Source organism: Cygnus atratus, chromosome 3, assembly GCF_013377495.2.
Source record: "Cygnus atratus isolate AKBS03 ecotype Queensland, Australia chromosome 3, CAtr_DNAZoo_HiC_assembly, whole genome shotgun sequence".
Taxonomy (NCBI): Eukaryota; Metazoa; Chordata; class Aves; order Anseriformes; family Anatidae; genus Cygnus; species Cygnus atratus.
Genome location: NC_066364.1, coordinates 6,842,313 through 6,855,453, shown reverse-complemented (window position 1 = coordinate 6,855,453; position 13,141 = coordinate 6,842,313). Strand labels below are relative to the sequence as shown.

Genomic DNA, 13,141 nt, shown 5'->3' with positions numbered 1-13,141 from the left:
AAAGGCAAAGACTCCCCCCCACCCCCCCCCCCCACCCCCCCTTCTCTGCCCGGTCCCTTCCACCCCGACACACACACACCACACACACACACACACACACCATTGATCAATATTTGGCTGTCTTGCTGCAACTTGCTGCAGTCTTTTAAAGGAGTAGTAGAGCGAGAGAGGGAGAGAGAAAGGGAAACTGACAGGAAGGGGTAAGGAGCTACACATGTCACATGTGCTTTCTAAGACGGCCAGGAGCATCTGCAGGCTGGATCTGGTGGAGGATGCTGCGGCAGGTGATACACAGAGGGCTCCAGTCGTTTTTCTACAAGCTGGGCTTATTCGTGAGCAGGCATCCGGTGTTTTTCCTCACTGTGCCCGCAGTCCTGACCATCATCTTCGGCTTCAGCCTGCTCAACCGCTTCCAGCCTGACACTGACCTGGAGAGCCTGGTAGCCCCCAGCCACAGCCTGGCCAAGATCGAGAGGAGCTTAGCCAGCAGCCTTTTCTCCCTCGATCAATCCAAAAGCCAGCTGTATTCGGACTTGCACACCCCGGGGAGGTATGGCAGGGTGATTCTCCTCTCCAAACCCGGAGGCAATATTTTGCATCAGGCTGATGTGATCCTGCAGATCCACCGAGCCGTGCTGGAAATGAAGGTGAACTACAAAGGCTATAATTATACTTTTTCCCATCTGTGTGTATTGAGAAATCAGGATAAGAAATGCGTGCTGGATGATATTATTTCAGTGCTAGAGGATCTGAGGCAGGCTGCCCTCTCCAATAAGACAACAGCCAGGGTGCAAGTGAGCTATCCCAACACTAAATTAAAGGTATGCTCTTACTGCATGCTTTTGCCAATTAAAGAGGCAGCACTTCATTTCTTGTCCTAAACAGCAGGAGAAATATAATCGTATCTATCTCTTTCTCTCTAAATATGTGTGATCTGGGCTTTCCTCGGGAAGCAGCGGAAACTGGTACCTTGCTATTGTTCTGTACGAGGAGGGAGGGTGGGGGACACAGTACGCTAAGGAACCAGGAGCAGCAGGGAGTGGAGAACAGCCTCGGGACCGGGAGAGACCTTGCAATGCCTTGAGGGATTAATGTATCAGGAAAAGGTACAGGAGGTCGTGAACTTGGGGATGGGGGGCTTAGGGGGGGATCACTGTCACCTATTCCAGCCTCACTGTCGTGGCAGGGTAATTTATCTTTAATATGGCCAGAAAAAAAGGTTTTCCTCAATGGCACAGCAAGCTCCTGTGTCTCCCTGCCTCTGCGAGTGCCGTAGGAGCAGCAGGAGGTTTGAGCCAGGAGAGGTTCCAGGTGTCCTGCCTTCTTTTTCTGTTTCTTTACCTGCATGCAAAGAAGGGGAAGGGAGGTGGAATTTTTTCTCTCTGTGTGAAAATAATCAGATCTGGTGCTGATGGATGCGCTGGAGTTTTGGGACAGATCCCATCAGCTAGAGGCTTCCAGCAGAGGCGAAATGAGGTAAAAGGTGAAAGAAGTTTCAGTCCTTCAGTCCTAAAATAATAAATAATTCAGCACAACTATCTCAGGAATATTCCCCTTGCACACGAGCACCTCTTTCCTTCTGACGGGGAGCAATCGGGCTCACTAACCTGCTATGAGCAAGTAAGGTGTAAAGTTTGCAGGTGGATGGTGGAGGAAATTTCTGCAAATTACAGCATATCTGCATGCTCCCCCAACCATCGCAGGATTTGCTTAACAGAGTTTAACAAAATCCTTAAGTTGCTAGATACTCATGCTCAGGACGTAGGGAAGAAGACATGGTCCTTACCGTAGCCCCTCAAGGATGGAGGAGATAGTGCTCTTGCAAGTACCATCCACATCCTGAAGTTATCATTTGTTTCTTACTGTTTGTTTACTAGGAAAAAAAAAAGAAAAGGAAAAAAAAGGGAAAGGAAAACCAAAAAAAGTTAAGTCAGTCCCTGCCCCAAAAACTAAACCAGAAATACAGATTGATTTTATTGGTCTTTTTCCTTCAGTAAAAGGGCTGGTTGGGACACATGGGATTTGGTCCCACTGCTGGACATGTTACAGTAATTGCTTTGTGCAGAGTTGTGGCTGTTTGAGCATGTGGAAATGGAAAGGTGTCCTTGCTGCTGTCAGAAAGTCCTGAGTGCAAGGTGTGCTAGAAACACCGAGTTACTCTGGATTAAATACCCCTGAATAATTTTGTCGTTTAGTTCATTATGAAGAAAATTCTGCTATTATGAAATAAATGTGCCTTCTTTCCATTTTTTTATTTATTTTTAAAGTTGAGATAAAGCTAATTTGGTGGAGACATGAATAATCTGGATTAATATTGCTATCACCCAGCCTCGTACAGAAATAGTTATTCTACTCTTAATCCAGATTAATTTCCTCATGTAGAGTAACCCTAATTGAGCCTGTCACAACTAGGTTGGGTCACTTGCGATGTGTTTTTTACCAAGAGTGTGCCTACAGCTCATCCTTTTTTAAAGATAAAAACAAAGTTCAAAAAAAAAAAAAGTGGCATGAATTAGAGATTTAATGGAATATAAGAGTGATTGGCAGATAATTCACATGGACAAATGTTTTCCCAAAGCATGGCACCTCCAATCCTGCAACTAGTTGTTGTGTAAGGAGTAGATGTCCTTAAGTATCTAGCTTTAAAGTGGGACAAAGCTGGGAGCTTCCTACCCACCTCTCAGTAAAGGAAGGTAAACCACCAAAATCTGTGGGTACACTTTAGAGAAAAACTAAAAAATACAACCTGTGTCTGTGGAAAGGCAGAGTCCCTGATGCTGCTGGGAAAGAGACACACACTTTGCAAGGGGTTTTCTTTCTCTGGTACAGCAAGGACTCGTTTGTGGCATCGTGGTCAGCCCTGAACCTGGGCTGGCCTTCAGCTACCCCATGTCCTCAGAGATTCATCTTTGCTGGTCTCTTTGACTCCAGCTGCTGGGGATAAATTACTGTTTTGCATAGATTAATTAACCAGGTGAGCCCCCATTCTGTCATCTCAGTGCCCCATCTATGAAGATACAGGGTTAGGAAGTTGAGGGGAAACATTTCTTGGTCTCCTTCAAGCCATGGCCAAAATCCCGGTTTAATCCAGGCTCCTGGATTTATTTACTGCCCCCCCGTCTCTGCACCTCTGAGAGAAGACTGCGGAAACCTAGGCCTGTGCCACTTGCTCCAGGGTTGTCTAACCATGAACACCTTGGATGCTACACCCACTAAGGTAGATCAGTGTCTGGATGTCCAGCAAAGGCAACAACCCTGGTGGCTGTAGCCATGAGGTTTCTAATTTCTTTTTACTTGAGTCATGACATGAGTTGTGGCCAGACCTAATGGGAATGCAAACCAGAGAGCCAAGTCTGCCTGCCCTTACCTGGTTCATCACACTGACCAGTCCATATCCTTGGGAGCTATCTCAGCTAAACTTCCCTGTAAGCCATAAGGACCCAACAGGGTCTTCTAGGGTTTCCTCACTTTTTGGTTAATACTATTAGATTTTTTTGTCTTGTTCTTTTAAGAACAACCTCAGATTGAATAAAATTCTTCTAAGAATGATCCTGTGGGTTTACAAACCACGAAGCTATACCATCTGTGTGGTTAGTCTGCATCTGACATGGGGCAAGTGTCAACCTGGGCTTGTTTAGGAACCACAGTGAAAATCTTGAGCTGTTCCAGCCCCTCTCCTGCTCTGTCTGGGACCTGCAAAACCTCTTGTACTTTTTTCCTTCTCTATACGCCAGATTTCATCAAACTGCTCTGGTTTTGAAACAGCTGGTTTGGGGCAAAGTGTAATGAAACTGCTTGGCTTTTCCTGAGAAAATCTGTCTTTGTAGAGTAATGATCATTTAATCTTTACTTGCTGAAGTATTGGAAGGGCTTATGGCCTTGAATACATCTATCTTCACTTCCCCTCCATAAGGAGGGAAGTCCTGGTCTCTCTATTCGACAGAGGAGCAGAAAGATGGCACTTAACATCCACAGTGCAGATTGCAGCATGGTTTCAAATGCCTAAGGTGGGTTTGAAATCCACTCTGGCAAAGCAGGGGTCAATGTAGACAGGTTTACTCCTCCGAGAGGCCAGGTGAACCAAGATGTATGGAAATCCCAGCTCCCGTTGCTTTGGGGCAGTCCAGCACTGTTACAGCCATTGCTACGTGATGCTGCAGTCTGCAGCCCAGCCAGAAAAGTGCCTTGCCCAAGGTCATGCAGATAGAACGTGGCAAGCAGGAAACCATAGCTGGATGTATGAAGCCTGGATGGAGACTTCTGAGATATGTCGTGGGGCAAGAATGCTCATTTTTTCCCCAGCCCAGGTGGCACAGCAGTGTTCCTGTACTTGGGGTGTGTATTGTGCCCTTATCACATAGACCGGGCAAATCTACACTGAGCCCTGACCCTTGTAAACTGTGAACTCACAAGTGTGGTCCCAGGTATGATGTTTGTCTGGTAGTCATCCCAGACAGTACCAGGGAATGGCTTGGGAGATAGTATGAGTCAGGGTCCATTCTCAGTATTCATATCTACTCTGTTCTGGGGATAATAGTGTGTATCTGCTTGGGTATGTGTTGCCCCTGACACATGGCCAGAGGTCTGAGGCATATTTTATTTATTAGTATGGACAGGCTTATTGATTACATGACGATTGCTTCTTGTGTACTGTCAGATATGAGGAAGGAAATTGTGTTTAACCCTGATTTGTCAGCAACCCCAGCAAATTTGCTGTCTTTATCAGGGAACAATAATTTAAAGAGACCATTGCAAAGAATGAAAATTATTTCAAAACACAGTCCTAACCTGGAAAAAAATACAAATATGAAAGCATTTTTTCCAAGTATTTCACTTTTACTCTTTTTCATGTTTATCGTCTGAGAAAAGATAGTAACTTGGAACTTCTTTCTCTGAGATCAGAACAAATACAACAACTGCTGGTTAGAAGGAGCCTTTGAGAGCAGATTGGTTTTCGTAATACTGCCTTCAATTATTTAAGTATCAGTCATTTACGAACACTACACTAAACAGCAGCCAATAAAACAGACATCTCTATTTCCAGAATTGTGATAAGCACATCAACAGGATATTGAATCATTTATTGCTCAAGTAGAAAAGTTACTTGCATTCACTTAACATCTTGAAACCTGTAATTGTGGATTTGTTACTGGCCAGATTCTCTCTTTTTTTTCTCACTCTAGCAGCTGTACTTCTTAATGAGTCTTGCTCCATTTGCATTTGTGGAGTTTTTGCTGCTCTAAGATTAATCCCTCCTTAGATAGCCCTGGCAGAGCATCTTTGGACAGAGGGGATATAAGACCACACCCCACCCAGAGCGGGCATCTGCATATCAGCGGTAGCCACAAACTTATTATTGCTTCTGCAAAGTTGTTTCAGGTATGAGATCGCTCTGACAGCAAGGACAAGTGTTCTCCAGATGCTCCCTTGGTGGCAGTGCAGCTCTGTACCCATTCATGGTCCAACCCGCCCCAAGCCAAGCCTGTGGCTCAGGATCCTGTGAAGTGCTTTTTGGCTGGCAAAAGCTGCTAAGTCAAATCAAAACAATAAAATGTGAGCAGGGAGAGGATCAGAAGAGGAAGGCTGGAGGCAGCAGATAGTTTTCATCTCAGCCTCTCGGATCAAGACATGATTGGGCAGGCTGCGCTTGGAGCGGCTACTCGGAAGCATGAAAGCAAGGCAGAATATTTTTGAAGGCAAGTGACTTCTTCTGGCTCACAGGCTGGGAAAACATATTTCGAAACAAAATAACACCAAAACAACCCTGTTGCTCTTCCAGCTGCATTTTTGTACTCTCCAGCAGGACTAGGCAGGGCTTTGGACCCACCTTGCTGGAGGGGCTGGTGGAGCTGCTGTCTGCAGTGGGTTTAGCTGTGTCCTTGACACAAGATGTCCCTGCAGCTCTTATGGTCAGACAGCCTGCTTCCTCAGTGTGGGCAAGAAATTAAGCATTTCTTGCATATTTAGGAAAATCATCCACTCCTTCATGCACTCAATACATTAAGACAGGTCTCTTCCATAGCTCTGCTAGACTGGGCTCTTGTCTAAAAGGAAGGTCAGACCATCAGCCCTGACTGGGCTAGGGACATGTAACAGAACTGGTCTGTACCAGGACAAGCTGTTCTAAAGTTAAAAATAAAATAAAAATAAAAATAAAAATAAAAATAAAAAAAAAAAAAAAGCAGGAATAGAGCAGAAACCTCTCAAAGCAATGTTAAGTTTTAGGGTGTTCTTTTTGCACTGGCATTCTTCAGGGCAACACATCACAGCCATAAATTTCCTCTGGGATAAATTCCACCTTCACTCTAGCAGGGCAATGGACAGCAGGTTCCTTGTGTTGGGGTCTCATTCCTTCCCCTCTAACAGTTGAGTTTAATGGCCACGATGATAAATGCAAAGAAAATATCCTCCAATTGCTCAGGGATTCAGTAGTGCAAAGCCTGGGTGGATAACTCATACTCAGAGGTCTGACCACTGACAGGGACAAGAGCCTTTAAACTCAGTCCTGCTAACTAGGGATTAATAACAGGAGCAAATTTAATGATGTCTCAACCTTATTATTACTTTTCAAGCATGTGACATACGATGCAGTTGTGTAAAGAGGCGAAGTCTAAGAATCAGGCAGCTGTGAGACATACTGTAATGCAGGCAGGGTATAGCACCATAGAGTCAGAGCTGTCTGGTATCAGAGAGAGGACGTGGTCTCCTCTAACATGGCAGATGCTGCTTTTAATTTTGGCTTTGCCCTTGACCTCACAGACGACCCTGGTCAGCTGCTTCATGCCTTTCCTTCCCAGCTATTCTGCTCTTTAGTTTTGTCAGCACTTGCGGGGAGGGACAGCCTTTTATGCAATGCCAGGCCATTTGGAGACCTTGCCGTGATGTGAATAATAATAAAGGAGCAATTGGAAGGTTGTTTGGGTTGAGAGAAAAGGAAGATGCAATTCCAAGTCCCTGTGGTGAGTAATAACTTCTCACCACTTTGGATCTGGGCTGAATGTCAACCAGTAGCCAAAGGTGGAAAGTCCAGTAACACTTTGTTGTCTTCCTGTGATAGCTGTTCCTCAGTGGAGAGAAAAAAATATATATATATATATAAAATATATATATATATAAGCATACATATAAAAAATTATTTATTTGTTAAATATTCAGAGTTAAACTCATAGCTTCATCCTGTAATGTGCAGAACGCTAAAAATGCCTCATTTTCTCTAGACATCCTCAAACAGCGTTTCTATGCTGACATAACATCTTCTAAACTCAGCCATTCCCAATGTCTTTCTTTCCAAAATATGTTTGGAAAGGAGAGGAGAGGAAAGGAAAGGAGAGGGGAGGACAGGACAGGACAAGACAGGACAGGACAGGACAGGACAGGAGACCCTTAAAAGTTGGAGGAACACTGTAAGGACAAGATGTCCAAAGAAGTTCTTATATTTAACATCCTATATGTATACATGTGTATACATGTTGCATACATGTCATTCTTAGTAAATAAAAATTATGTAGGTAAGGTTGTGCTGAATATTTTGAAAATACTAATCTAAAACAAAAACTATATTAAACCTTATCAGATATTTAGAGGTAAAAGAGCCCTATGCAGAGGTCTGCACAGTTATCATTACAGAAGTAATGGTGAAAAAAAATGCTGACAGGTTTTCTGAGAGGAATGAAGTGTTTAAAATCATGATCATACATTTCTATGAAAGCTTTTAATTTATGCAAACCCCACATCCATTGCACACTCCTGGTGCAAGCTGAAAAGCAGCTTTAAATACCTATGAAACAAAGTCTTCTACAACTTAGGAAAGCAAGTACTGTGTGTAATGGTAAAGAGAAAGGAAGACAGAAAGTACAAGCTATAAAGTCTTTATACCTCTGTTGCTCACTGTGTTAGGCCTGATATCTGATTTCCTACCTACCAAGGTGCAAGAGGCTCATGTGGAGAATAGATAGTAAAGGAACTGCTTGGTAGAGGAGCTGTGAGGCATCCTGCAAAGGGAGAGAGCAGTGAAAGTGCTCTGCTGTACTGCAGGGATGCTCACATGCAGTGGCACGTGTATTAGTCTCACTTTTACACTGGTCGGTCCACTGGTGAGCAGCAGCTTTGGGTGAAATGCTTGGAGATGGTCTTTGACGACACTCGCAAGTATGATGTGGTGGCAGCAGGAAGATTTCCAGCTATTAGAAATTACTGTGGAACCAGCTCAAGGACAAACAGAATAATTTGTCAGTAGGCAACTCTGGTATGGCGCAGAAATTTTGCGGGAGATTTTATTCTCCTTGACCCTGCTCAGGCATTGGTGTGTAGTTCCTGCACAAGGCCAGTTCTGCAGGTCCAGCAGTGGCTCTGTGAGACATTGGTCAGCCCTCTCACAGCCACGAGGTCAGCCTTTCTCCCTGGTTTTGCATTTCTGGCCCCAAATGTCCCCTCTCCCAGTGCACTCTGCAGCCAGGGAGATGACATGGGATGGCAGATTGTGAGACTGGCACGTCACTAATTGTTTTTTAGTGCAGAAAGGTTTTACTCCGGTAATGGGCTACAATTAAGATGGAAAAATTCATAGGTGTGTAAAATCTCTTCCATTCATATGAAGGCAGACATTCTGGCATCTCCCAGGATATTTTTTTCTTTAAAAATACCTATTGCACCAGCCCCCAAACCAGATTGCTTGTCTGCTCTGAGGGCATCTGAGAAGGCAAAGGGCTGTCCTGCCTGCCTGTCCCATGCCTTTGAAGGCAGTGCCACCTCCCAGAGGATTAAAGTGTAATGAAGCCCACCTACCTAAAGTAAGCAATTTGGGATTAAAGATTAAGCACCTAATAAGTCAGTCCACCTCAATTAATTTCCTTGTGCAGCTGGTGGGAGACCTAGGAGATGCCATTGAATACCACCATAGGAAAGCCTGAATGGCTAATCTATATCCTTCCACAATATACAGGAAACGTAAAAATCACCTATAGGACCAGTTCAGAGGGCACCTAAAAAGTTGCCCGTGTGTAAGAGAGGGTCTCGCTTTTCTTGCACCTCATGTAGCTGTTACCAAGAGTGTTACGCAAGTGCTGTCATTCTGGTGGGGAAGTGTCATTCTCTCCATATACATGGTATGATTTTGCATGTGTGTGAACAGCTAAATAAAGGGTACAGTGATTCTGAAGTGACCATGGACTGTTTTGCTACTTCTGTGCTAAATCACACATTATCTGTGCTGCTTGTAGGGAAGGCCCATAAAATTTCACCTGAATCTTTTTCTCTGAGAAGTTACAGTACTCCTGAAAATAAAAGTCTCTGTGAAATAATGCCTACCTTGCCATTAGTTTTTGTCTTGGGGGGAGAAAAGTGAAGGGCAGGGTCTGATAGTTTCACTTGGACATGCCCCCAATTAAATACCTATATTTTTCATGATGCAATAGTTCTTTCAAAGTGTTATTTCAGAATTGTTCCAAGATAATTTGCTCTCATACTATTCCATAGATTAGAAAATAGAGGATAAAAATAATACTTTAAAATGAAATGTTTTCCCACATTTTGAACTGAAATAACTCTCAGAACTTTTTCATGTCAAATTTCAAACTCTGGGGAAGTGGAGAATGCTCCATTTTAAATAGTGTAGAGAAATGAGGTCTTCAAACTCTGCCCAGCAGGTTTGCTGCATGGCTGAGGACACAACCCAGTCTTGATGGACATGAGTGTGCCCCTATCAGAACGCTCTGGCTCTTGTTAACACCATATTTCATTGGAGACCAAGGCACTGTATTGATGGGCCAAGTGATCCTCAGTACAAGATTTCCAAAAGGGTTTAGTTCATAAAGCAATACGCAGTTCGTTAAGAAGAAAGATGCTGTTAGCAGTACTTCATTATGCAATGTAATCTGTTTGACATGGCCTGAGACTTAAATACAAATCGCCTTTTTCCTAGACATTTTCCAGGATGGCTTCTTAGAATAGATCTTGATTCATTAACTAAATGCATTAACAATTTCAAAGATGAGCAGATGCAACATGAAAATATTCTCTTTCTCCTTAAAATCCACACTCGCTTTGCTCACTTTCTTGACTCTTGTTCTGCTGAGAGAAGTGAAAAACTACCCTCAATAGAGACCTCACCACAAGCTGTTCTGGATCCAAATGGCAAACACGCTCCTTCTCTTCAGGAGCAGTTGGAAAGTGTGGTATTAGATGCTCTACCAACGATGTTTCTTCATTAAAAAACATTAATTATCCTCTCCATTGGTTGATAGTCAGCTGAATATGAGCCAGCAGTGTGCTTAGGTGGCCAAGAAGGCCAACAACATCCTCGCTTGCATAAGAAGCAGTGTGGCCAGCAGGTCTAGGGAAGTGATTGTCCCCCTGTACTTGGCTCTGGTGAGGCTGCACCTCGAGTACTGTGTTCAGTTTCGGGCCCCTCACTACAAGAAGGACATGGGGGTGCTCAAGAGAGTCCAGAGAAGGGCAAAAAAGCTGGTGAGGGGTCTGGAGATCAAGTCTTACGAGGAGCGGCTGAGGGAGCTGGGATTGTTCAGCCTGGAGAAGAGGAGGCTCAGGGGTGACCTCATCGCTCTCTACAGTTACCTTAAAGGAGGCTGTAGCGAGGTGGGGGTTGGTCTGTTCTCCCATGTGCCTGGTGACAGGACAAGGGGGAATGGGCTAAAGTTGCGCCAGGGGAGGTTTAGGTTGGATGTTTGGAAGAACTTCTTTACTGAAAGGGTTGTTAGGCATTGGAATGGGCTGCCCAGAGAAGTGGTTGAGTCACCATCCCTGGAGGTCTTTAAAAGACATTTAGATGTTGAGCTTAGTGATATGGTTTAGTGAAGGACTTGTTAGTGTTAGGTCAGAGGTTGGACTAGGTGATCTTGGAGGTCTCTTCCAACCTGGATGATTCTGTGATTCTGTGATAACTTATTTTCTATCTGCAAGTAAAACCTGCTGGTCACCCTGTTGACGTACACACAGTTATCATTGTAAATTGCATAGGAAGTCGGGGCACAGGCAAAGAAACATGAGCATTGCTGAATACTTACAGATGTCTCTCCAAAGCATTCTTTCCCCAGGCTTCAAGATTAGCAAAAGTATTATTAGGCTTTAGGTATATACCCAAAAATAAATTCACAAGCTTGACAAGCTTAAGAGCTCCCAGCCCTTCTGAAGTTTTGCATGAGTTTTATTTTTACTGTTTTTAGAAGAATTTAATTTTAAAGAAAATATTTATTTATTTATTTATTTATTTACCTCCTAACAGAATCAAGCTTTTATTACTGCAGCTTTTGCCATTTTCTTGGTTCTAGTGTAAGATTTCAGAGGTGGGAGGAAAACGAGTGCATCGTTGAAGGGAAAATGTGTTATATAAATGCCAAATACTGTACTAGCATATGTTCAATGATCTTTTCATCAGAATATTCATCTCAAAAAGAGAGTTAAAACAGGTAATTTGTCACTACTTAACAGATCTGTACAAAGCTTCCTTCGGAATGATTCTGACACTTTTTTTGTTGGAAAACCCAACTAATCTTTGAAGTAGCAAAAATGACAGGGAAAAAATAAAGGCAGAAAAGTATTTTTTTTATTTTTTATTTTTTTTATTTCCACTTCCTTTAAAGCAGCTAAGTAAAAGGTAACCAAGACAGAGAATAACCCAGGATGAAACTCAAAGAATCAAGTACATCCTTAAACCATTGGAACAGTTTGAACTGGGTCTTTCTTATAGCCTCTTCAAGCAGAAAACAGGGCAGGAAGGACAGCTGTTATGTAAAGGAACACTTTGCACAGTGGAATGGTGATTTTGGTGCAGGACCATATCTTCAAGAATTCATATTCTCTTGCAACTCAGATCTTCCTCATCACATTGATTTTTCCATCACAGAGGAGTGCTATGGTGCAGCTGGAGAAATTCAGTCAGAGGTGTTGGAGTTTTATGGGCAATCTCATGCTTCTGTGTAACATTAAGAGGTCAAAGATATAAAAGGTTTATAAGGTGAGTCTAGCCCATTTCCTGGCTAGTATGGGGAAATACTAATAGAAAAACTAATTCAGATTGGCTTGGATGGGAAATCAGTTATGTGGGTTGGGAAGTGGCTGAAAGATTGTAAATAAAGAATCATGATAAATGATAATGTAACAAGTTTATGGAAGGTATCTTTCATGGTATCTTGAGAATTTGCATTAGGTCTGGTCTCATCTAACATCTCTATTAATTATCGGAAAGTGGAATTGAACTGTGCAGAAATGGAATTCACAGATAGTATTAAACAAGGAGGAGTTGTCAGCACCAGCTGAGTCAGAGAATTTACACAGACACAACTGGAGCAGTTAGGAACTTGAGCAGAAAATAAAACAAGTTTCTGCAGAGTTTTGGTTGCATTCTGGTCCCCACAGGCCAATCTGGGTTTGTCCCTTGAAACAGATTCCTATTAGCTGAGTATTGCAAATGCTGTATTGAAGATACAGTGCTTAAATGGTATGACCAAGGTCAAAGACAAAGTTGATGTGAAAGTCAGGATTTTATAGCCCCCATGGAAAGAGCATTTGGTTTTAATTCTGACTCTGACACTGCTTGGCAAGTATGGATATTTCACTGCTCAGTGCTGTCCTTCATCCTTCATCTTATTAGCGACCAAGTTCTGCAGGACAAATATCACTCCATACATTGAATTTGAACAGTGCTTCGGATGTTGTAACTGATGTGTTAAATAATCATGGAAGCCTTGATAGATTTTCCTTTTGTCTTGGTCCTTTTTTTAACTTTCTAGAATGAAATCAGTTTTATTCTGGATTTTTGTGCTGACTGTGAATTTTTAATGGGCTGGACTTGTAGAGGTTTTGCCATTTTGTGCTAAATTCCCCAGCACTTTAAATTGAAAAACCCTCATAAGCATGATGTCACAAATTGGCTCCATGTTGTCCCTGTTGATTTTTGTCATTCGCTAATGAGGTTCTGGTTATGCCAGAGAAAAATTCTTGAAGCAGACAATGTAAAAGCTCAATTGAACAGGATACTTAAAAATATTCAGCTGGACCTGTTCTGCTGTATTTTGGTCCCAACTGAGTACAATTGCAGACCAAAAGCTGCACAAGTCTCCAGGAATACATTGGTGATGTTTGTGAAATAGATTGTGGAGTCGGGCCACTTCTCTTTCTCTTCACA

At 42.9% G+C, this 13,141-nt stretch overlaps 1 protein-coding gene across 2 annotated transcripts in view; it reads left to right on the top strand.

The window, feature by feature from the left end:
• The first annotated feature begins 221 nt into the window (after nucleotides 1-221).
• Nucleotides 222-13,141, top strand: part of PTCHD4 (patched domain containing 4) — an 89,294-nt gene continuing 76,374 nt past the window's right edge. Inside the window, exon 1 of one of the 2 annotated variants that reach the window (XM_035560130.1) lies at nucleotides 222-647. In XM_035560130.1, coding sequence (XP_035416023.1) covers nucleotides 222-647 — 426 coding nt within the window. Of the gene's footprint in view, nucleotides 822-13,141 lie in introns of both variants that reach the window. The other variant, XM_035560129.1, reaches the window with a different exon arrangement.